The 27,455-nt window shown below is 32.7% G+C and overlaps 1 protein-coding gene across 1 annotated transcript; it reads right to left on the bottom strand.

Moving 5' to 3' along the window:
• Positions 1–177: 177 nt before the first annotated feature.
• LOC140440696 (circadian clock-controlled protein daywake-like) lies at positions 178–27,455 on the bottom strand. The gene is made up of 4 exons (XM_072531058.1): positions 27,298–27,455; positions 6,334–6,574; positions 2,704–2,837; positions 178–553 (listed from the first exon to the last, which is right to left on the bottom strand). Exons 1-4 carry the CDS (start codon positions 27,356–27,358, stop codon positions 252–254), a joined length of 738 nt encoding a protein of 245 aa, XP_072387159.1. The 5' UTR covers positions 27,359–27,455; the 3' UTR covers positions 178–251.

Raw genomic sequence — 27,455 nt, 5'->3', positions numbered from 1 at the left:
GGGTGTTCCATTTAAAATACCATAGTTCTTGTTTATTTCCGGTATAAGTTCCTCATTACTTTTTTTTATAAATATCCTGTAAGTACTTTCCAATATATAGATACTGTAAGATCTTCGTGAAACACCCTGTACATAGAACTCCCGATAGTCCGTTTTGCGAATCATAAATACAATTACTTAGTTTCATTACAGTTTATTATCTAAAAAACTATTACAAATAAAATATCACTCATATATTAATTTAATAGAAATTACAGTGGGAACAGTTCGTCATAAGTAAACATCCTACACACTTTATTCGCTGTCTCGGTGAATTTTTCGGATAAAGAGTTCACTAGAGCAGGTCGTATTTCTCTTAAAAATATATCAGCATTGTCGTTAACTACCTGATTGGTTGCATCACCTAAACCTCGTTGATTAAGGAAAAGATTCCCCAGTTTTAAGTGCGAACTTCCAACTTTCAGCTCTATTCCAATTTTTTTAAACGTCTGATAATTTTTACCATCAATTTTCTTTATCTGACCTTTTAATTCAACTTGTACGTCCAGGTTTGCTAAAAAATAACAAATAAATACAGAAAAATATACTGAAAAAAATTAGTTCTCCTTCAAGCGTTAACTATCCGCATGATATTGTTATTAAATCTTCCTCGATCGTTTGCTGCAAAGAAAGTTGCTCTATATTTCGTAACAATGAGAGCGTTTCACAACCAATTCATAGTGCTTAGGTTGGGCCTAACTTTTTCGAATAATTCTCTCCGTTGATTTCTATTTCTATCTCCCTATTATATCTTATCTTTTATATTTTTTCTTCTATTCTAATATATTTCTATACTTGGTCCACATATATTATTAGCCATCCTTTAGGTCTACCATTTGTTGTTGGGGTATAACTTTTACTAATTCAGAGGGTTCCATGTACCCCAACTGGCCTATATTTCCGTCTTCCAAGCTTAATTTACTTTATGACATAGGGTTATCCGTAAATTTTAACAATTCGAAAATGGATCGTTTCTTTCATATCTCCATAAAACGAGGAGTCAGACAACGTTACATTTTGTCCCCAATATTGTTCAATGTTTACTCAGATCAGTTATTTAAAAAAGCAGTTTAGAGACAGCCACATTGAACAAAAATTAACAAGAAACTACTTAATGTAAGTAGATAAGAGGACGATACAGTAGGTCTATCAGAAAATATTGAAGTAGGAGAGGAAATGGGCATTAAAAGAAACCTAAGAAACATCAAATTTATAGTCTTTGTTCGTAACCCAAATCCAGTTGCAGGACTTCAATTAAATGAAGTTTAACTTGAAAAAGTTCACAAAATTACATATTTGGGAACTGTCATAAGGGGTCAACCTGATCTAGATATAGAAATAAAATGCAGAATAACAGTGACTATAACTATTTATTTTACGAAAATAAAGATATCATCTTAGTTTAGAAATAAGACAAAGAATGGTTAAGTGCTACATCTGCTCTGTATGGACCAAAAATTTTGTTTTGTATGAACCAAAGTGTGAACACTAAAAGAAGCAATCAATAAACAAAATTAAAGCATTGGAAATGTGGATTCGTAGACGGATGCTGAATATACCTTTGACAGCAAAAAAAGTAGTGGCAGCAAGAAGTACTAAGGTGGGTCAACAAAGATAACGAATTGCTAATGACTATTAAATACAGGAAAATGTTTTTTCTGAGACGTATAGTAAAGCTAAATCGATATAGAATACAACAACTGATCCTTAAAGGCAAAATAAAAGGCCGTAGATGTGTAGGAAGAAAGCAGGTTTTTCATTAAAAAACATTCGTGAATGGAATTATCATGGATATGGATATTAAGATATCAAATTCAGGACAATTATTCCATATAGCAGAATATCGAGAAGCCTTCGCAATAGTGATCGCCAAGATTGGATAATTCTGATATGGCACGTGAAGAAGAAGATCGTCCATTCCGCGTGTGCATATACCACTATATATGCGCCGGAAGGTTGTTTCAATTATTCTTCTTCATGTACCATGTCCTTTCAGAACGTTGGATACCATCATAGCTATCTTAATTTTATGCCACCCTAAATAGCATGCTTGTATCAATACCATACCAATCTCGCAAGTTCTTCAAACCCGTAAGACCCCGTTCAAACCTGTAAGACCCCGTGTTGTTCAAATGAACAACACGGGGTCTTACATTTGTTAAACCAATCGAAGAATGTAAAAGTCGATTTCAGTTCTGGGCCAACAGCATCTCTATATAGGTCACAAAATTGATTTTGAATATTCTTGAACTATGGCTCCCATCCCTCTCTATAAACCAAGAATTATCCAAGAAGCCATAGAGACCGAAAAATGTCTGAATTGTCTCAATAAAAGAGATGATGGCTCACGGTTACCTACAACATGTAGACCTCTTCTAAATCACGGAACATCGTGCGTTTTATCAACAAATCCAATTCCTGCTGTCACGAATTTTTGCGCCAAATCCCACCCAAACAGGTTTTGTAATAATATTAATTAGGTTTAATTGTACTAATCGCAGAAACCTTTCCGAACAATGTTGACGTTAGTGTTTTCTATGAGTATTTTAAAAGAAAGTTTTAAAAGGTATTGTAGATCCTATCAAAAGGTCCATTATATTTTCGAAATGTAAAATCTCGTTCGGTCATATTAAACAAATCACTTAACAATATCTTAATACTTACAAAAGTTTCCGGAAATGGGCCCGCTACCTTTGTATTTTAAAACCAAAACATTCATATCGATATCGTAATCACCATTGAATTCTAAATGAGGTATTTTGAGCTTAAATAAAAATACATTTTTGGGTATATCGCACCTAAAAATAAAATTTTAAATGGTTTGAAAAATGGCGCCTTTTTAGACGAAAATTAAGTAGATCATTTTTTGTTCATAATATTCCTTCTTTTATGTCTCATCATTCCAGTGAAGGATTAAAATGTTCCCTTTTAATTTATTTTTTAATTATCTAAACCTTACGACTAAAATGTTACAAGTGCTAATAAATGAGAGTTTAGCAGATGAACAATAGGGTTTTCGTAGTGGAAGATCGTGTACAGATGCAATATTTGTTATAAATCAAATTACTGAAAAATTACTGGAGTATAATAGACCAGCATTTCTGTGAATGATTGACCTAAAGAAAGAGTTTGACAGAGTAAGACTCAAAGATGTAATGCATCTTCTGTATAGTAGAGAAGTTCCCCTAAATATTATAAAAACTACTGAAAACATCTACCAAAACAACAACATAGAAGTCAGAATAGATGGACAATTTACAGAACCTATAGAAATAGGCATCGAAATAAGACAAGAGGATTCATTGAGCCCCATATTCTTCAATTTAATCATGGATGAAATCATCAAAAGCGTTAACAAAGGAAGACGATACAGAATGGGAAACAAAGAAATAAAAATACTCTGTTGCGCAGACGACGCAATATTGATATCCCAAGATGAAGATAGTCTGCAAAGGCTGGTCCACAGATTTAACATAAGATCAAAAGAATTTAATATGACAATCTCATCTCAGAAAACCAAAACAATAGTAGTCAGGAAAGAACCAACCCGATGTAAAATAGAAATTCATATCAGTATTGAATCGGTATTGGACCAGATGAAATCCCGTCAGAAATACTCAAATTACTGGATGAAAGGGGAATTTCAGCACTACACAAAATATTTAACTTAATTTATGAAACTGGCTGCTATCCTCAACAGTGGTTACGCTCTACCTTTATTCCCCTGCCCAAGAAAGTCAATGCAAAAAGATGTGAGGATCACAGACTCATTAGCCTGATGAGTCACACTTTAAAGATATTCTTAAAAATACTAAATCAAAGAGTATACAAAAAATGTGAATGGGACATCAGTGACTCCCAGTTCGGGTTTAGGCAAGGTTTAGGAACACGAGAAGCAATAGTAGCAACACAGGTGCTGGTCCAAAATTGTTCCTATGCTTTTTAGATTACCAAAAAGCGTTTGATCGTGTCCAACACCACAAGTTAATGCAGATCCTCAAGAAAGTTGATATAGACCAAAAAGACATAAGATGCATTGAAAACTTGTACTGGCATCAAACGGCACAGTTAAAAATAGACAATTCTATATCCAAACCCATACATATAAGAAGTTCGACAGGGATGTGTGCTTTCCCCTCTTTTATTTAACATTTATTCGGAAGCCATATTTCAAGAGTCTCTGGAGGATGCAAAGATGGGAATCAAAGTGAATGGAGTACTGATCAACAACATACGATATGCTGATGATGGTGTCTTAATTTGTGACAACATAGTCGATCTTCAACAACTTGTCACTATAATCGGAGAATACAGTAAGCAAATGGGATTAGAGATTAATACCAAAAAAACCAAATTTATGATCATCTCCAGAAACTTGGATGCACTTGAAAACTCCACCATAACACTGAATACTAAGTCCATTGAAAGACCTGGGATCGTGGCTTTTTGAAGACTGGGCATCGGACAGGGAAGTAAAATGTCGCATTGAGCAAGCTCGACAAGCTTTCGTAAAATTCAAGAAGGTACTGACTTGTTCAGAGTTCGATCTTCAACTGAGACTAAGGTTTACTAAGTGCTACGTGTGGTCAGTGCTGCTATATGGCGTAGAGGGCTGGACACTCAAAACGAGGGATATAAACAGATTAGAAGCTTTCGAAATGTGGCTCTATCGCCGTATCCTAAAAATACCATGGACAGAGAAAATCACAAATATAGATGTCCTTAAAAGAATAAACCAAGAACGCCAACTTTTCGAAACCATCAAGAAAAGGAAAACGGCGTATCTAGGTCACATCATGCGAAATGAAAAATACCAGTTCCTCCAACTTATAATCGAGGGTAAAATTGAAGGCAAGAGAGGAATGGGACGCAAGAAAATGTCCTGGCTCCGAAACATAAGGCAATGGACAGGGATTAACGACATACAATCTCTGATACATATTGCAAGAAATAGAGAATTAATGGAAAATGTGATCGCTAACATCCATTAGTGGATTTGCATCTAAAGAAGAAGAATTGAATAAGTAATGGAAATAAAATACCTGGGAATTACACCGTTTAGCTATGGAGACCTGGACAAAGAAGTGAGAGATCAAGTACAAAAAGCAAATAGACTGGCAGGATGTCTTAATAACACTATATGGCAAAATAGACACATTAACACTGCGATGAAGTCAAGAATTTATAAAGCCAGTGTAAGACCAATAATAGCATATGCTTCAGAAACAAGACCCTACACAGCCACAAGGCAAAGGCTACTGGAAACGGCAGAGATGAGAGTACTGAGAAGAATTACAGGAAATACGCTAAAAGATTGAAAGAAAAGAGAAGATATTTGAAAAAAATATAACGTGTATAAATGAATGGGCACAAAATAGAAAAAAAAAATGAAATAACCACATAAGCAGAATAGAGAAGACCCGTATCGTGAAAATAGTAAGAGATAAGTCACCAATCGGCAGAAGAAGTATCAGACGACGCGCAAAAGATGGAGTGACAAACTTCCATAGAGGTATTAATCCGCCAATAAACAAGCAGAATTGCTTATAAAGAGGAAGAAGAAGAAGAAGAGAGAATTATCGAAAATATCTCATTAATGTGAAACCAAATATTTTCTGTCAAAAGAAGTAATAATAAAATAACTTCCTAAAGACGCATACGGAGACATCTAAGAAGAAAACAAAAAGTAAAAAATCCGAAGATTTCTACTTGTTCGAAACCAAAATTCAGATTTTAACCTAAATCTGTGTCTTCTACAATTTACAAAGCAAGTAGACGATCAATGTATCGAAATGGCGAATCTAGAATTGCATTCCACATTATATCGATTCATCTAAGGAAGATCCTTTCATGAACAGGCTTTTTCTAATACAAGTGAGAGTACGCTTCGGCGAGGCCTGGCCTATACCTGCCTACATAAGGGAGACGTCTACTGGTAACTTGTCCACCTTCCTGGAAATGGCAGGATGGACAATTAAAGGACGACAGCTCTCTGAGAGGATGCACAAAGGGTCAATTAACTCGCCCTCGCAACTCTACAGATACAGATACATCCCTTGATCAACTAGATACGTACTCTTCCATTTTTACCCTATTTCGGTTTTTTTTCATCTATATTGAAAATAGCCACTTAAAGTTCGTTTTTAATCTAAAAGATTTTATGATTTTGATCCATCTGATCGATATTTTTCAAGATTATTTTGAAAACAATAGATCCACTTTTGATCATAAACCGTTTTTATAAGTGTGTCTTAAAATTAGGATACTGAGCATTGAAAGACATAAATTGCTTACTTCAGATCATATACTTCAAATCCAGAAGCTCCGGTGGCTACGAGGTTAGTAAAATTTGCATCAATTCTGACTCCAGAATTTCCACTCTTTAAAATTATTGTATCTAAAATGAACGGTTCTAATGGCGGGATTTGTAGCTCTGGTATCCCTTTTGAAAGTTGAGGTTTAAGAGTCATAACTGCATCCGTAACGCATTTGTCTATATTGGGGTCCGTGCGTTTGCAGACGTGGAAGTATGAAGCTGAAAGAAAAGAGAACAAAGTAAAGTTAGATACGATCAAAATCTCTTCTGCAATTTTTAAATCTTAGCCTAACTAAATCATATAACAAGATTGTGACCAGATAAATGGTTATATTTTGGTACTTTTAATACAGTTACAAAAACCCCTTTCGATCATAAAGTAATTGATTTGATTCCTGATTCTGTTGATCTAATTTATCCATTTGTAGATACAAATATAAATGTATCCATTACTGAAAATTCTTCTTCCTGAAAAAGTGAGACTACATCGTCTCTACAATTATCAGCTACATGAATATCCTATATACCACCAAACATTTTCTATTTTATGATATTCTTTTGTCATCATCAATTTTGACATCCAGACGTTTCTAATGTCTTTGTATAATATGCAAAATATACACTACGTAACTTCTGCGTACCAAAGTATTTTCTCGACACAAGCAACAGTAGCAAATCTGTCTGTTTAATATCACAGAGGAATATTTTTAGGAATAAACCAAGTCTATCTTCGGGATGTCCTCTTAAAAACTTAACATTTCTAAAGGTAGTTTAGTGCCCATTTTACTAATGTATATTAACCTCATGTCACCAAACATTGCATACTCAAAAAAGACAAGCATAGTCCTCGACAGAAAACTCCGGTCCTCCAGGGGGCAGATACTAGTTCGCTCCGGCGTGGCGGTCAGATTTTAATATCCTCTCTACAGATAAGGGTCACAGGCAAATTCGTTCCGGCCATATACTTCTTAGAAAAGATCGTTTAAAAATGGCTTTAGTAGGTACGCAATTAATAATAGTGAATAGCCACGGTCAGCGTAAATAGAGAATGTTGTCTTAATAAAGCAGATACTATGATATATTTTATTAATAAAATTTTTAATAACTATTTTTCAAACTTACTAAATACAACAGTATTTTTGTATTTAGTTACCTAAATACAAAACTACTTCTTACTTAAAATTTTATAACGATATTATCATTAAAGTATTTTGATGTTAATAGCCTATGTTAATAGCTAATAAAGCGATCCGTTCAGCTGTAAATGAAGTGTTTCCATCTGCGAAAATAAAAGGATGTAGTGATACGATTAAGGTTTATAGAAAATAATTTATAAGTTATATACTACATAATATTAGATATTAAAAGTATTTGGTTATTTTAATAAGTTATATACTAGAAAATTTTATAAAAATATATTTATGTGAGGGCATTTTTAAGAAATTAGCATATAATAATTGTAAAAAGTTGTAGTTTAATGTTGTAAATATATTTAAGTGAGCCATGTGCATAGGCAACCAACTATACATGTGAGTGATAGACAGATATACATACTCTCCAAGTGACATTTTAAATTATTGCGAATTATAAAGTGGGGTTATAATAATATGTATATTCTTTAAAATGTGTATTTTATTAAATTAGAGTGTTAGTTACTAATTTAAATGTTTATTCTGATCTGAAAAGCCTAAATGTAAACAAAATTATCAATAGAACATTAACGAATTCTCCAGAATGCAGAATTTGACCTTTGTTTATGTTGGAACATTCTGGAATAATGAGTATGTCGGTGGATCGAACAGATACTTTTTTCGAGAACATCCATATAGAAGAAATAGAACTAAATCGAACATGATTTCTTACCAGATGGTTCTGGAACATCCGAAAAGATATAAATACCCGTGATTTGGATTCAAGATGGCCAGTTTATTATGAAAGTTAGTAGAAGATAGACTCATTTAGTTAGTGAAGTCAATTGTTCAGAATTTTCAAGTCAGGCAGTTTAGTAAGAAATATGAAAGTTAGTTGGAGTCAGTCAATCAGTTACAAATAGTCCAATTGTTTAATATAATTAAAAAAGTATATTAGAAGAATATTGGAAGAAATTAAAATTATATTATGATTGGAGATTAGTATAAATCAACTTATAATAATTGGATATTGGTATATTGAAAAGAAGAATAAATATAAATGCTGTTTGCTGGTTTGCTTGGTGGTTTATAAATGGTGGTGAAGAAAAATATATCTTAAATTGGTAGAAGCTGATAATTGGAAAAAGTAATTTCACAAAAACAAGGATAACCGAAGTACGAAGACATTTAGTGGTGATTAGAATCTATATAGTGGAAAACAGTTCATTTAGGCATTCAGTGAAAGAAAGGTACAACATTTTGTTAATATAATTTAGTTAGTGTCATAACAGTTTCAATTTTGAAGATAGTTTGTTTAAATTTTACATTGTCTATAGAATTTAATTAGTTTTATAAGAATTTCAATTTAAAGATAGTTTATTTTAAATTTACATTGGCTATGTTAGATATATATGTGTCTATCATAGTAGTTATAATAAAGATAATTTAAAAAAGTACTTACAAACTAATTCTTTGAGAACCGCGATAAAAACCCTATATTATTAAAAAACACTCATTGCTCATCATTCAAACAAACAATACATCATAACAGTAGATTTTCATCTCGGACAAACCTGGTGAAGAAAAATTCAAAAACTTAAACTGGCTACTGAGTACTCAAAGGACAATGACGTCGGGCAATACCTTAGATATATGTTTGGTCTACCTTTCCTAGATCCATTAGACGTAGGTGAGTATTATGCTGACTTTAGTGAGATGTTACCAGCACAACACCAAGCCGTACAACAATTTGCTGACTACTTGGTGGACAACTATATTTCTGAAGAGGCCGACTTTCCTCGTGAGATGTGGGCGGAAAACAATTCATCACAACTAATGCCTGTGAAAGTTTTTATTTTAAGTTTAATACATTTTACAATCCGTACCCTATTATATTTCAATTTTTGTAAGTTTTAACAGATATTCAAATTAACACTTACAAAAATACGATGTTATGTGCCACTAAAAAAATTGTACCTATCGAAAAGTTCTTCAAGAGTGTACATTTTTTAAAATATGGACGAAAATAAAGTGAATATAATCTAAATAATATACATAATGCCACTGTCTTGTATATAAATATGTAATAACCAATATTTTATATAATTTCTATATACTACTATATATAATTTCTATATAAAATTTTTAGCACAGGTGGGACGGTTGGACTTAGGGCTAACAACACTATCCTATAAAAAGGCTGTTACGAGAGGAGCTTATTAAAATTTACGCAATGAATTAGATGTATAAACTGGATATAACAGCTCTGCAAGAAATTAGATGGACCGGGACTGGCACTATAGAAAAAAAAACGACCACATAATATTTTATAGTTGCGATACTAAAAACCACGCATTAGGCACTGGCTTCATAGTAAATAAAAAATCAAACATCTTAAACAGCTGCTTTCGTGCAAAGAACCCCAGAATGTGTATTCTGAGACTAAAAGAAACTCTGAAATGTACATATTTCAACGAAAGAAAAGGAAGATGGACTTTTATGTAGAATTAGAAACTATATACTATACGTGTCCAAAGAATGACATTAAAATTATTTATGGTGACCTCAACGCAAAAATCGGAAAAGGGCAACAATTCCTATCAAACATAGGAAATCATATTCTCATATTCTAAACTTAAACCAAGTCTTTTTTGTATGTAAACTGATAATACTATGATGATACGGATGATACAGATTATCTACCGAAACATAAACAAATAATTTTGTAGTGAATTAGCAGGTACGCAGTCTATTGTTTATTTGTAAATAAAACTACTTTTTCTACGTATCTCTATTTCGCTAATTGTTTTTTAGCGTTATCAGAAGAAACTACGATACAATTTTAAATAAAATTAATAAAAATTAGAAAACTAAAAGCCTATCATAGTATGTTACATAGATTAACAGAAATTCTGATGTCAAAATACAACTTTGAGTCAGAATTAAATATCATTAAGCAAATAGCAGTAAACAATGGATACAACGAACAAACAATTAATAAAATTTTAAATTAAAAACTACACAAGAAGTTATCTACACAATTAGTATTAGTATTAGTAGTTAACTACACAATTAGTATTTCCACCACCAGAGAAAAAACCTAGTACCTTCTGCTCGATTACATATACAGGCAAAATATCAACAAAAATAGTCAAATACATAAAAAAGAAAGGAATAACACTTTTAGAACAAACAACAACTTAGCAAACATATTAAAAACAACAAGAGCCAAAATAAAAAGCACTTACACAGTGGTGTATATAAACTTAATTGTGGCGACTGCTCAAAAACTTACATCGATCAAACTGGTAGAAATTTTAATAGACGAATAGCAGAACATCAAATAGCTTTCAATAATAGAAAAACAGATTCTACATACGCATTTCACCTTATAGATCATAATCATTCTTTTAATGACGAATTTCAAATTCTTCTCATTCGAAATAAAGGCCTTAAGCTTTTTAGTAAACAGTAAAGTTTGTGACAAGATGAATTGTATATAGTTCGTTTTTTGGCATATTCTTGATTTATATCTAAGTTATTTCTCATATCTTTAATAAGTTCATTGTAAGAAGTTTGAATCGTAGTGGTTGGATCTTTTTTTAGCTGAAGATATGTAATTTTATCATTTAATAAAGCTTTTGTTTTTTTAATGTATTTAGTTTTGTTCATGGATACTGTACACCCTATCTTATGTGATTGCAATTATGTGTGGGATAAAATCAAAAATGTCTATAGTTCAGTGGTAGATAATAAACTTAAACCAGAAAAAAATATAAAGAAACAGCCTTGGATGAGACAAGAAATATTAGAGATAATGGAAGAACGAATAAAACATAGAAATAAGAATGAGGAAAGGTACAAAGAAATTTACAAAACCATTAAGAAAAAGATTAAAGAAGCAAAAGAATCATGGCTACAAGATCAATGCATAGAAATAGAATCCCTAGAACAGAAGCATGACCCTTTTAACCTACATAAAAAGATCAAAAACTTAGCGGGAGGAAACGGATCACGAAGTCATAACTTAATACTAGACGACGACACAACAGTCTGCTCTACGAAAATGAGAGAATACTTGAGAGATGGAGGCAATACATGGAAGCATTATTCAAGAAAGAGCAAGAGACAGAAGTCAGTGTTTGTGTATGTTCAGCACCAGAAATAACGCTCAGTGAAGTAACATATGCAATAAAAAGACTAAAAACCAACAAAGCACCTAGACCTGATAACATATAAGCTGAAATATTAAAACAACCAACTCAAACTCCTAACGAGTCTACTGAACAAAATCTATGAAACTGCAGAATTTCCTACAGGTTGGTTGGTTTCCACCTTCATCCCTCTCCCCAAAAAGACTAATACCACCAGATGCTCTGATTACAGAATTATAAGCTTAATGAGCCATGCACTCAAAATACTTCTTTCTGTTATTCACTCTCGCATATATAAAAAAATTGAAAAAAACATTAGCAGTGTTTAGTTTGGGTTTAGAAGCGGACTGGGAACGCGAGAGGCCCTATTTTCCATACAAGTATTGATACAAAGAGCTCGAGACGTAAATTGCGAAGTCTACACATGCTTTATAGAATTTGAAAAAGCATTTGACAAGGTGCAACATCAAAAATTATTTCAGATACTGAAAGAATCTAGTATTGATGACAAAGATTTATGCCTAATTAAAAATTTATAGTTACAGCAAAGGCCAACTGTACAAGTAGACAACGAAACCACACAAGAATTCACGATAAAACGAGGAGTACGTCAGGGCTGCATTTTATCACCGACGTTGTTCAATATTTACTCGGAAATGCTGTTCAGGGAAGCTATTGATGGTTTAAGAGAAGGTAGAAAAATCAATGGTGAAATCATAAACAATTTAAGATATGCGGACAATACGGTTTTGATTGCTGATAATGCAGAGGATCTGCAAACATTAATAGACCGTGTAGTGGAAGCCTGTGACAGATACGGCATAAAATTAAACTGTAAGTAGACCAAAATTCTTGTAGTAAGTAAAAACGACGTAATACAGCACTAATTCACAGTTAATAATCAACCCTTAAAAATAATCGACAAAATTACATACCTAAGATACAGCCTAAATAAGAAATGGGACCACTCACAGGAAATAAGATGTCGTATAGAAAAGCGAGAGCTGTCTTCAATCGCCTCAGGAAGATTTTATGTAATATGCACCTTAACATTGATATAAGAACACGAGTCTTGAGATGCTATGTATTTTATACCCTTTTATATGGAGTCGAAGCCTGGACCTTGGCGGAGGCAACATCCAAACGATTAGAAGCCTTCGAAATGTGGTGCTACCGCCGCATGCTCAGAATTTCGTATATCCATCATATTACAAACAACAGGGTGATTCAACGTATGAATAAAGATCTGGAAATTATGCGTATCGTGAAAATCAGAAATATGACATACTTAAGGCATGTGATGCGCAATGAGAAGTATCAACTAATTCAACTAATTTTACAAAGCGAGATAGAAGGCAAAACCTCTCAAGGTCGCAGAAGGACATCGTGGCTGAAGAAAATCAGACAGTGGGCAGAAATGACTACCGTACATCTATTTAGAGTAGCTGTCAACAAAGTTGTATGGACCAACGTGATTGCCAGCATCCACATAGGATAGGCACCAAAAGAAGAAGAACAAAATTAGTAACTTTTGCTGGTAATAAATCTTTAGATGTGTCCGATATTTCATCTATTATATTCTCTGCATCTGCCAAAAAAATATCCAACTTAAAATTTGATTTAGGACAAGAAACACCAAATTTTGGACCCAGAAGATATATTTTTAAACCATTAACTGTTTTTATTCAATAACTTATTTACTTCAGAAGTGTTGTTAAAGTGTGTAAAATGTGTCACATCAATAAAGGAAAATAGTAAATAAATTACACTGTAATATTCTAAATACCTAATTTAAATTAACTTTACTGTATGTATAAACAGTAAAACATTCATAATGCATATTTTTAACATGTATAAAACAGACTATTTCTATTGTCTGTTAAATATGTATTTCTGTTTTTCTGTTTTTTGTGTTTTTAATCACTAATTATAATTATACACTTAAGTGATATTGTGTGTCAGTACTGTTTTGATCATGGAACTGTTTTTAAAAATACTTTTAATTCTGAAGTTTAATAATTTATAAGATTGTTCTTTTTATTAATTTTATTTAAAATTATATCGTAGTTTCTCCTGATAAATCTAACAAACAATTAGCGAAGTATAGAGACGTAAAGAAAAAAAATAAGTTTTATTTCCAAATATACAACAGACCGCCTATAATATATATATATATATATATATATATATATATATATATATATATATATATATATATATATACAATATATATTATACCAATTTCATGTTTCTCAACCACGAGCATATAAATTTTTAACGCCCTGTATATGACAAGTTTTGTAAAAAGAATTATAGCTAGTTTTAAGAGAGTGTTTCGCAGAATTGTTTACTAGCCCAATGAACAATGTATTTCAAGCAAACAATTAGAGACGATTAGGGTTCACGGACAATATGTTTTAGTTAAACAAAGGAAAGACCATTAAGTTTTCGAGATATGCGGGTAGGAAACTCATTAGCCCGTACGATACATAGTAGATAGTTAAAATCTACCTTTGTATTAAGATTCTCAAAGATAGATAAGAATTTGATTATTTGTAGAAAATAGAATAAGGATACGGAATTTTATTTCTTTCTTGGAACTCCATAAAGACAAAAAAATACGTAAATTTGAAAATTTGTTTAGATTAAGGAGAGAGGTAGTTTTGGGTAAATAATGCGACATGATTGAAAGTTGGTTTTGATTGGATGGAAAATTAATTGTGGGTGAACAATTTGGAAGTAAGAAAATGAATGGGGAGAGTATGGCAGTGTGTTTTATTCAATCGAAAGGAGAAGTCCAGTTTTGAGTGCAGTGTACTAAGAATGAAAAAAGGTCGGTTTGTGTTTGAAAAGTTACAAGCATCATCAAAAAAATCGTGGAACGAGTAATAGGCCAAGTCGAGAGATGATATAAATTCTTGAGTCTAAAGTATCCAGTATTATGTTAAGTGATTCAAAAATTTGAAAGATTGCATCAGGAGAAAGCCGGAAGGGTACGGTACGAAGCAGTGAAAGGAAAGGAGAACAAAATTTAGCAGAGGAGTAGAGACATTCTTGGGGGACGTGGACGAGTTTTCCTTTGATCGAAATACCAGCAAGTAAGGAAACGTGTTATGGGTGACGACAGTGTATAATCATCAGCAAAGGTCAGTCGTTTTCTGTTACGATAATGAATGTATTGTTTTTCGTGTTAAATACCACAGGGCATATGGAACTACATATTTCACTATTATAAAATCATCAAATTTCAATCCGATTTGTTTAAAGTAAATCATTGTAGTTAACTTTTTTTATGATACAATAATATTGATAAATAAAAATTGTTTCTATATCAAGAAAATTGAACATCAAGAACATTCTTTAAAATCAAAACACTAGCGACAAATCGAATTCGCTGGAGACAATTCGTGAAAGCCCTATGTTACTCTTAAGTGGGCGATCGACAAGCGAGCCATAATACCGCGGTTTTAAGAACGACGGTTTTACTCGCGGCTCGTTAGTGCTGATCGACTAGCGAGCAAAACAGTCATTGTCAACCGTCCACAGCTAACATGTCGTGTTCAACTGAAAGTGAAGTTTTATGTTACCTCGCTATAGCATACTAGGAAATTACAAAAAAAAAGCGGAGACGTCCTAGACGTTGGGTATTTAAAAGTTTAACATAATATGCGTTAAGTCGAGTTGTTTTGTTTTTGTATTCTGGCGATGTACATTTCCATAAACAAACACATTCTCGTAAACAATATATAAAATCTAATAAAAAGTCGTGGCTGAGAATATGCATCAGAGTGATACACTCGCGGTTTTAAATGACGAGCCAAGTAAAAAATAAAACAAACTGACGAGCCGCGAGCCAGGCTCGTAGGTATATAAAACCGCGGTATTGCAATGATACACTGACGAGCTTTACCGACGAGCCACAAAACCGCAGTTTTACTCGCTGTAATTAATTAATTAATTAATTATTTTAGTAATTAAACAAATCACTTACTTACTTTTGTGGCTTTAAATGTTTCTTAGTGGTTTCCTTATACGGATAGACAAATGAGGATCAAAATAATACACATTAGATTTCAATTAAAAATTATAAAAATCGTTTATTTTATCAAAAACGGAAATCGATATTCAATATTGCAAATTTTATTTATTCTCCTATCTTTATTTCATATAACAATTACAAAAAAAAAGAATCTTATTTCTTTTTATCTCCAAAATTTTTTAAATAAATAATTGTGAATCTCTCTACTTCTGCTTTAAGCCAGGATTTTTCCACTTTTTCCCTTCGTCCATTACTATCATTTTTCAAGTTATTTAGGTCTGCCTACTTTCTGTCGGTCTTGAGGATTCCAATCCGGTAAAGAGACATGGTATAAGCACTTAATTTGATGAAAGAGAGCCACAAAATAGTACCCCAAAAATGAATGAAATGAAAACTAAATACATGAATGTTAGATAATCAAAAGGAATAAAGACTTAGAGAATCTAACCATAAAAGATTAAAACGTTGTCACCGTAGACAACAAACAATATCCGTAAAGATGTAAAAAGAAGGATACATGTTGTAATAAAACATATAACGCCGGTGTTTATAATGGGTCAGAGACATGTGATGGCTAGCTAGCTAAAAGATTAGCTACACTTGCACGAAAAATATTAAGGCGTTTATATAGAGGAATAAAAAAATATAATGTATGGCGTAGAAAATATAATTTTTTAGTTATACATGGTTATACACAGCACACATAGAACCTGGCATCATAAAATGTATAAATATTAGACATCTGTGCTGGATAGGACATATCGAATGAATGCGGTAGAATGAAATACCAAAGAAAATAATAAGATATATAGCAGTACGGGTAAAGTCAAAGGGAAGATTAAACTTAGATACATGGAACAAATAAATATTGCTAACAGGGAAAACAAACCAAGCAATCTAGATTAGAATGGCGGAAAATCATAGAACAAAGTAAGACCCACAAAGGGCTGTCGAGTTAATGTTGATGATAAAATATTTTCAATTTTACTAATAAACGTTTCCTAGAATTTCTGATAATGTGTTTTTTTTTAATCTTCTCTCCTTTGTTCTGAGCTTCTGCATCTTATTTTCCTTTTCTTACTTTTTCAATACATGTCTTCCATTTCTCCCATTCATGATTTAAATCTGAATTCGTAGACTGATTCTAGATATAGAAACAATCTCTTACACTGTTCATATATAAACTACACTACAATTATTGTAAAAATAACAAGATACTTAAAATTTCCAATTAAAAGTGAGACAAATACTACCAAGTGCAATAAAATTATTATTCCATGATTAATTATATTGAAGGTACTATACAATTACGTATACTTGTATATTGTTTACTTGATAACAGGAATTATGGGAATTAAAAACATATTAATTATTTTTATTAATTATAGTTGATTCTTTTATATTTTATAAGAAATTGTATTCTAATTTGCAATTACACCGTATAATTGATTTAATGGTCTGAATTCAAAATAATTTGTAACAGTAGACGTCCTTAAACTTGAAATAAATGGCTCACCAAAGGTTTATGTTGTAAATAAACTTTTTTATTCCAATAAAAAGTGAAGGACTTAATTTTGGTGATTAATCAAATATGTTATTTTATACTACTTATTGAAGTTGTTTTTGTCTGTACTTGTAGCGCTGATGGATTTTATTTTAAGAAGGGAAGCAAAGTCGTGACATGATTATAATCAGATGAAATTATTTTCTTCTGGCATTTTTTGCAGTAAATACCACATTTTATGGAAATAAACCTCTAAAATACAATATTTTTTCAAATTGGTACATACGTATAACTCCTATTAATTGCGGATTCTTCTTCAAATATGTGCCTTTTAAACAAATCTAAAGAGTGCCAGGCGAAATTATTGGACAGAAATTGATTAAACAATTTTTTAAATAAAATTCCAAAAATCCCTTTTTTTTTCTTCAGAATTTTTCTCTAAAGTTGGTAGTTTTCGAGTTATAAGCGATTTAAAATCTGAAAAATGCAAATACGCATTTTCGTGGCTTGAAAACTCGTATGTAAATGATTATTTTTAAGATTACCAAATGCATACAAATGCCTATGCAATTTTAAGATTCTGAAGAGCAATCGGAGCATATTTTAATTTAGGTCCACACAGGTCCACTCACTCGATTTTTTAGCCGCGCTCACTATATGGTGCGTCTCTACTCTTTGTCTCTGTGGTTCTCTCCGCCAGAGTTTTGATGATACCTTGTTTTTGGCCTAGATGATGATTTGAGTTCCTGTTTAGGTATCTGTCCGTGTGTGTAGGTTTTCGATACACTTTATGTCATAAGTAACCTTCCTTTCGATTTACTAGTACATCAAGGAACGCCAGTTATTGATCTTTCTCTGTTTCTATCGTAAATTGAATATTTGGATGTAGTGTGTTTATATAAGATAGGAAATCGTTAAGTTTTTCTACTCCGTAACCCCAACTCACAAAAGTGTCATCGACGTATCTAAACAATACCCTTGGCTTAGATAGAGGATATAAAGCCAAGAATATGCAACAGCGAAGCAGTCCCACCACGCTTGTATGGCTTACCGAAAATACACAACAACGATGTACCCCTATGCCCTATTGTGAGCTCCATAGGATCTCCATCTTACAGCATTGCTTAACATCTGGCCGATATTTTACAACCACATATAGGAAAAAGCGATGCCTTTGTAAAAGTCCCATTTCATCAAGAAGATCAAAGGAATAACTTTACAGAAATCTGATATTCTTGTTAGCTTTGATGTTGTTTCCCTATTCACAAGAGTTCCCCTAGAAGACGTTCTAAATTAAATTGAGGGACTAATTTTCAAGGATATGGTGAAATTATACCGTATTTGCCTTACTACCACCTACTTTTCATGGGAAGACCAGATTTATGAACAGATAGATGGAGTAGCAATGGGAAGCCCACTAAGCCCACTGCCAACCTTTTCATGGAGCATCTAGAGAAGAGGGTAATGGATTCAGCATATAAGCCAAGGGTATGGTTTAGATACTTCGATGACACTTTTGTGATTTGGGGTCACGGAGTAGAAAAACTTAACGATTTCCTATCTTATATAAACACGCTACATCCAAATATTCAATTTACGATGGAAACAGAGAAAGATTAACAACTGACGTTCCTTGATGTATTAGTAAATCGAAATGAAGGTTACTTAGGACATAAAGTGTATCGAAAACCTACGCACACGGACAGATACCTAAACAGGAATTCAAATCGTGATCCAGGTCAAAAACAAGGTATCATCAAAACTCTGGCGGAGAGGGCGAAGAGAATTTGTGAACCACAGCATCTGCAAAATGAACTTCTTCATATTGAAACAGCGCTCACCTCTAATGGTTATACCAGAAGAGAAATACATAAAGCGATGAGCAAGATCTCTAGAAGAAAGGACGAAGAAATAGAATGTATAGGCAAAGCGTTCTTGCCCTATATTTCGGGGGTAACGGATAGAATTGGACGAATACTTAAAAAAGCCAATGTAAAGACCATTTTCAAACCTACAAAGAAACTCAAGGACTCTTTAAGATCGGTGAAGGACAAACGCGACCGATTAGCATCGGCCAAAGTATACCGAATACCATGCACATGTGAAATGGTATATGTGGGAACCACGAAAAGACACACAAACACAAGGATAAACGAACATAAAAGCCATTGTAGTTTAAGATATATCGACAAATCTGCCGTTGTCGAACACGATTTGGGAAGCGGAGAACATCGGATACTGTTTGAAGAAACGCAGATGCTGGATAAAACATCACAGTACTACCCACGGTTGTATCGGGAAGCGGTGGAGATATATAAGCACACAAATAATTTTAATCGGATAGAAGAAGGACTAAAAATCAACAAGACATGGATACCAATATTAAAATCCACAAAAACCCTTCCCGCAAAACACTAAGGAATAAAAGTTACTACAAACGACGACACACCAGTGAAGGAGAGGCGAGTAGAAAATATAAATATGGCCTTCGCAGTACAACGCGGAGTCAGTTTCAGCTTACAAGCGAAGCAGTAACATCTCCAGAAGATGCCAATACCTAGTTTTGGCGAAACGTCGAGAACTAATCTCAGAAAACAACGGCCTAACAGACCGAACAAACTGTTTAATAAGTTAGACGATGGCCGTGAAAGCCTAACGCATTTTTAAGTAAATGAAGTAAGTGAAAGATTTGAACTACAAATAAACGTATCAAAAACTAAATTTATGGTCATTAGCAAAAATAAAATTAGAGACGTCCAACTGCTTATCAAGAATACACCAGTGGACCGAGTAAAACAGTTTACCTATCAATAGTAAACGAACAATGTCATCACTCACAAGAAGTCAAATGTAGAATAGAGAAGGCTAGGAGTGCATTCAACAACATGGCCAAACTCTTTAAAAGCCACAACCTTAATCTGGAGATAAAAGTAAGGCTCCTACGATGTTATATCTTCTCGATATTAAACTACGGAGTTGGATCCTGGACACTCACTGAAGCGATGGAGAAAAACCTTGAACCCTTCGAGATGTGGCTATACAGAAGAATCCTATGGATATCATGGACAGACAAGATAACCAACGAGACTGTGATACGAAGAATGGGGAAAGAAAGAGAAGTAATGTAATTAAAATGAGAAAGTTGGAATATCTCGGACACATAAGAAACGGCACTAAATACAAATTACTGAAAATAATCCTTCAAAGAAAAGTATTCGGAAAGCGAAGAATTGGGAGAAGAAGAATATCATGGTTAAAAAACCTGAGGAAATGGTTCTTCACAACAACAACTAATCTATTTAAAGCATCAGTTAATAAAATAATTATAGCCAGAATGATCGCCAATATTCGACCCGAATAGGCACCAAAAGAAGAAGAAGACACATACTTACGAGAAAAACTCCCAACAAATATTTACATTTATTAAAATTTTGTAATTTATTATTACCATAGTTGATTTTGAAGTGTATTGTGGACTAATGTTACAAAATTTGAATAATGACACAATTTTATTGAAAAAAAAAACAGAAAATCATTTACAAAGAGTTTGTAAAGTCATTTTTGTTAATTTGTTACTTAAATATTGCAAAACTAGCTTCAAAGTCGATTTTTTTAATTGAAAAACTTCGTTCCTATTGGCCATATAAGGTTTTTTTTTTAAAATGTGAGTTTTTTACGAGCTATCCAATGGTTGTACGTACAAGTCTGTAGCTTGAAAAATATAGAAGTTATTACAATTGTTTATAAGTAAAAAACATACCCCTTTTCAAACGTTTATTTTGTAAATAATTTCGATGAAAACGCAATATGCATTTAACTTAAGTCTTAAAGAATCCTATGAAATTTGCTAAATCTGTCTAACACCAGTAATAGAGCAAGTTCAATAGTTTAAATATTTAGCCTCAGAGATAAATAAATTAAATAACTTTTAAACTATTTAACCGATCGGGAGGAAATTTTGAACAAATTTAAAAGCCGGTAATTCCTCAATGTTCAAATGTTATAATAACATTTTATTTTGTTAATAAAAAAATAATAAAATTTATAAATTAGTGCAAAAAAGTGCTTTTTTGCAAATACCTCCGTAAATTATTTATCAATTTTAATTTAAAAAACGAGACAATAAAGATATTCTTGATATAAAAAAATGATATAAATATTGTTTATTTAAAGTATAAGAGAAAGTGTGGTAACACATTTTAAAGTTTCTCCACATTTTAAAGTTTAATTCGAGATTCCAACCCTGCGTTTAGTTGATAAAGTGCCGATTAAAATCTGCTCTTACTAAAACTAACTTTTCATTGGTTTATAATCAAGAAACGTAAAATATTGTTAGCTAAATAGAGTATTTAAACAACAAAGTTTCTTCACACAAAAAAATAAACTGTGAGTACATTACCAATTTAATACAAATTCAATATTATTAAATATTATACATAACCCATAATTCAATACAACACATCAATTAATCCAGTCTCTGGTTTTTTGGCAACTTCCACAAGTCCGGCCTAACTAATTAGCCGATACAAGACCGGCTCTAGAAAAATTTTATCAAATGAAGAAAACAAAAATTAAAAATGGATAATTCTGAAAATATTAGTATACCTACTACATCATCAACATCGACATACTCCAATGCAGTAAGCAACTTCAATTTTCCTTCAAAAGAACAAGCCATTATTCTGTCAGCTATCCAAGGTATTAAAATACATGAATACATAGTAGCCATAGGGTCTCTACTCACACCAAAAAATGTTATCTTTGCATCACGAATAGCTAACAACAGAGTTTGTATTTACTTGAACAATACTAGCATAGTAGATACCTTACTAAACAACCATAAAACAGTACTCATCCAAGGCAATGAGATAGAAATTCGAAGACTTATTACGCCAGCAAGGAGACTAGTAATATCAAACATCTGCCCCAGCATTCCGAACAGTATTTTAGAAGAAGAACTGAAACAACTAGAAATAACTGCAGTATCCAAATTAACGTTTTTAAAAGTTGGCATGCCCGAGTCTGAGTATAGTCATGTCTTAAGCTTTAGGCGGCAAATATTTGTCTCTCCGATAATCACCAAACCAATTCCAAATACAATCTTAATAACCTATGACAACACTCCTTACAGAATCTTCCTATCCCTAGATGGTTTAAATTGCTCTAGATGTAATACTACTGGCCACAAAGAAGAAAACTGCACATCAACATCAACTGGTACAGAAACACTTAAAGATCCTTATACCTCAGAACTCGAACTCATGGAAATAAATCAGAATAATTCAGCAACAAATATTTCAGATGATACAACCAACTGTTTCAACCCTATTTCTGCAGATATCCCAACGACAAATGATTCGCTTATAGTACACAGCATACCTTCAACTAAAGCTAACAGCAATAATAGTAAAACAACCAATCAAGCAAAAAGGCAAATTTCAACCTCTCCTGAAATCTCAGAAACTAAAAACCTAAACGAAACTTTCATAACTCCAAAAAAATCCGCACACAAAAAAAAGAAAAAGGCTTTAGATGTCGAAGCCACATTAAAACCAATTGAAAACATTTTAATGACAGCATCTCCTTCATATACGCTAAATTTCTCTGAATTATGCGACTTCGTTATAAACGCAATAGGATCAAAATTTCCTGAAGTCACAGCTAAAAACTATACAGAAGATTTTGACGGCTTATACACCTTATTAAAAATGGTTCACTCAAAATTAAATGATAGACGCATGAAAAATAATATCACAAGAATTATAAAGAAAATAAATCCAACAAATGAATCTTCCCTCACTGAAGAAAGCGACTACGATTTATCTCAATAGTCCAATTATATTCATTCTTCAATGGAACTTGAATGGCTATTATAGCCACATTGAAAACATTAAAATGCTAATCAATGAACTGTCACCACTAATAATATGTCTTCAAGAAACTCGTCTTTCCAACAATCAAGCAAAACTAAAAAATTATATGCCCTATACAAAAAATCGAGCAGTACAGCAAATATCCAGTGGTGGAGTCGGAATTTTTGTACATTCAACCATCCAATCCCAAGAAATTCCGTTAAATACAAATCTGGAAGCAGTAGCAGTTTCGGTAATACATCATTTTAAAATCAACATATGCAACGTATATTTACCACATCCTGACGAAACTACTCTATTAGAACTTCAAAATGTAATTAAACAAATTCCATCTCCAAAATTAATTTTGGGTGACACAAACTGTCACAACATCGCATGGGGATCACAAAGAACAGATAAAAATGGACGAATATTATTAGAAGCAATTAATAACATAAAACTAGTTTTATTAAATACAGGAGCACCTACTAGATTCAATGCACATAATGGCACTTTTTCCTCCATAGACTTATCTATCAGTGATTCAACTTTAGCTCCATTTTTACAGTGGAATACATTGGACCACCTATACGACAGTGATCATTTTCCGATAATAATTACTCATGACAAAGATGAAAAAACCTGTACAACACCATATGAAACTTGGAAATTAAAGTCAGCCGATTGGGAAAAATACTCGAACTTAGTAAGCATACGTATACCAAATCTCGTTATATCAGATAATATAGACACTACTCTATCATCTTTCAATGGTATAATTTTAGACGCAGCCAGAGATTCTATAGGAAAAACCAAAAATATCACAAAAGCTCCTCTTCCTTGGTGGAACACTGAAATCGCATCCGCTTTAAAGCAAACAAAACATGCTTTTAATATATACAAAAAGTTTAACACACCTAATAACTTAAACAATTTTAGATCTTTAAGGGCCAGATCTAGATTTTTAATAAAACAAGCAAAAAAAGAGAGCTGGACCAATTACGTGTCGTCAATTGACTCGTCTACGCCCATAAGGGATATATGGCAAAAAATAAGGAAAATAAAAGGTTCAAAAACATTTAACCATATTGACACAATCACTACAAATGATCTAACAACTTCAGACAAACACGAAATCTCAGAAATTTTAGTAGAACACTATCAGTTGTATTCAAGCAATCAGCAGTACCACCCAAATTTCTTAGAACACAAAGAAAGAACAGAAGCATCAAAAATTAATATAGAAGATACTGCTGATCCACTAAACACTTCCATAACACTTGATGAATTAAATGAAAGTCTTAATAACCTCAAAAATACCTCACCTGGACCTGATGACATACCACCAATTTTCATAGAAAAACTACCTATAAGCGCGAAGGTTACTTTAGTAGAGATCTACAACAAAATTTATTCGACCCATAAATTTCCATCTCTCTGGCGCGAAGCAATTATAATACCATTTTTAAAAGACAATAAACCAAAAAACTTATCTTCTTCGTATCGACCAATATCTCTTACCTGTAGCATCTGTAAAATAATGGAAAAAATTCTAAGCAAAAGATTAAAATGGTACTTAGAAAAGAAAAATCTCCTTACATCCATCCAAAGTGGGTATCGATCAGAACGGTCTACAATAGATAACAATATAGCATTAGAATCTGAAATACACGAAGCTTTTATACATAAACAAAAATTAATAGCAATTTTCTTTGACATCACAAAAGCATTTGACACCACGTGGACATATCACATCTTAAAAACAATGAAGAGTTGGAAAATAGATGGTAAATTCCTAGCCTTCGCCAAAAACTTCCTGGAGAACAGAAGTATAAAAGTTAAAACAAACGGTGTCATGTCAACTAAGAAATCACTGGAAAATGGTATCCCTCAAGGATCTGTATTAAGCCCCCTGCTATTCTTAATAGCAATCAACAACGTATCTAACCATTTTATGCTTCCAGTAAAAGCAAACCTTTACGCCGATGATCTTGTAATATATATGAGAAGTAAAAACCTACAATCAGCTGCATCAATATTACAAAATACACTAAATAAATTAGAAGGGTGGTCTTTAGATATAGGCTTGAGATTTTCAACCGAAAAAACTAAAGTAATAATATTTGACAAAAGAAAAACACAACACCACTTAAATTTAAAACTTAACGGAAATACTCTTATAACAATCAACGAAATCAAATTTTTGGGAATGACATTCGACTCTCAACTAAAATGGACATCGCACATAAATGAACTAATTAAATCATGCCAACAGAGAATAAATCTTCTAAAAGTTCTTTCCAATCACAAATGGGGCGCAGACACAACTATTCTTCTGCGATTATATCAAGCTCTAATTAGAAGCAAACTAGATTATGGATGTATATGCTACGAAACTGCTACTAAAACTCAAATGAACAAACTGGACATCATCCAATCCACAGCATTACGCATAGTTTTCGGAGCTTTCAGAACCACGCCAATTAGCAGCCTTCAAGTCCTAGCAGGAGAACCGCCATTAACTCTCAGAAGACAATATTTTTCAATGTGTTGTGCTACTAAATATCTCAGTGCAAAGGAAAACCCGTTTATAACAAGCCTAATAAGGAGCAACCCTCCAAATCTGTACTCAAATTATTGCCCTAGAAACTTACCTTTCAATGAACGAATAAATCGATTTGAATTCGATATACATCAATTGAGAGCCACTTCTACAAACAGATGCCAGTCTCCTCCCTGGAAAGTTCAAATACCAAAAGTAGATTTTACCTTACTTAACTATCCCAAACATTCACACAATCCTTCTGAAATACAACAACAATTCCGGTCTACCATCTCCAGATACCCTGATTTCAAACTAATTTTTACTGATGCCTCTAAAAGCAGTAATGGTGTAGCTGCTGCAGCTATTTTTGAAGACAACACCTCTGTCACCCGTCTAGCCAAGGAGTGTAGCATATATACTGGAGAACTGCAGGCAATCTTCAACGCACTGAACCAATGTACCAGCATTGATACAAACTTTCTTATTATATCAGATTCTCTAAGTGCCTTAAATGGTGTCAAGCAGATGTATCCTACTCATGCCAATTTAGCATTAATAAAAGACATGCTATACAATGCCCAAACATGTGGTAAAAACATAACATTTTTATGGGTACCATCCCATGTTGGGATAAAGGGTAATGAAGCAGCTGATAAAGCAGCAACAGAAACTATCAATAACATGACAATTCCTATTATGCAAAACATACCAATTTCAGACCAAAAAACATTAATAAAAACTTACATGAACAAAATCTGGCAAGTAAAATGGAAAGAAACAGAAGCAAAATTAAAAAGTATCAAACCAGATGTTACTTCTGCTTTACTACCGCTCCCAGCTAAAAGACATGACCAAGTAGTTATTAACAGACTGCGGCTAGGTCATACAAAATTTACACATGGATACATCATCTCCAAGGACCCTCAGCCGATTTGCCACATCTGTCAAATACCATTTTCAGTGCAACATATAATGATAGACTGTCCAGTGTACTCAACAGCAAGATCGACAGCAAAACTAAAACACAATTTGAAAGAAACTCTAAAAGAAGACATCAGCAATACAATAAATTTTATCAAAAATTGTAAACTGTATAACAAACTGTAACATAACATAAAATGTTTGTATTTTACAAAAATGTTATGTAAATTTTAATAATATACTAAATGTAACTTTTCTAAAATAAAGATATACCACCCGCTAATAACCCTAGGGGTTGATGCGGTAAAAAAAAAAAAAAAAAAAAAAAAAAGTATAAGAGAAAAAACTTATAGGCAAAAAATCAAATTGTGACCATAAATTATTGTTTAAAAAAAACGCAAGGTTTAAATACGAGTATTTTTTCATCTATTCGTCATCTAGTAACCCCCACCTATGTCTTAAAAGCTTCAGATATCTGCGAAAAATTTTGCGGTGAAATCGATGATTTTTGCATAACCAGACTGGGCTACTTATAGAATAGCTCTTCAGAATATTATTACTACTATTAGTACTGAAATATATCTACAAACACTTTTTATTAATGAACCAAATAAAAAATCAAAATGAACGATGATAAAAAAGATTTTTAGATAAATATCGCAAATCTCAAATATTGAAAAAGCAATAAAGTGAACGGGACTAAGATATTAGTATACCAGTCAGAATTACAATAAATAAAAAAGTAGGAGTCATGTAGAAATGTCTTTCTTGTTTTCTTAATACAGTTTTTTACTTACGTAATTTTCCATCAGCAAGACAGAGCAAGCAAAAAACTAGAACTGCCACTTTTACCAACATATTAGACTCGTTCGAAACACTGCATCAAAATAATACTGACAGTTCGATACTACCTTGTGGTATCACTACTTATACTATAAGAAGTGTTGTTGAGACA

The sequence above is a fragment of the Diabrotica undecimpunctata genome, chromosome 5 (assembly GCF_040954645.1).
Source record: "Diabrotica undecimpunctata isolate CICGRU chromosome 5, icDiaUnde3, whole genome shotgun sequence".
NCBI lineage: Eukaryota > Metazoa > Arthropoda > Insecta > Coleoptera > Chrysomelidae > Diabrotica > Diabrotica undecimpunctata.
This window is presented reverse-complemented; position numbering and strand designations above follow the sequence as displayed.

Coding starts and splice junctions, on each gene's coding strand:
- LOC140440696 (XM_072531058.1), bottom strand. CDS start 27,358: ATGTTGGTAAAAGTGGCAGTTCTAGTTTTTTGCTTGCTCTGTCTTGCT. Junction 6,575..27,297: donor TCTTGCTGATGGAAAATTAC/GTAAGTAAAAAA, acceptor CTTTTCTTTCAG/CTTCATACTTCCACGTCTGC. Junction 554..2,703: donor GCCCATTTCCGGAAACTTTT/GTAAGTATTAAG, acceptor GTTATTTTTTAG/CAAACCTGGACGTACAAGTT.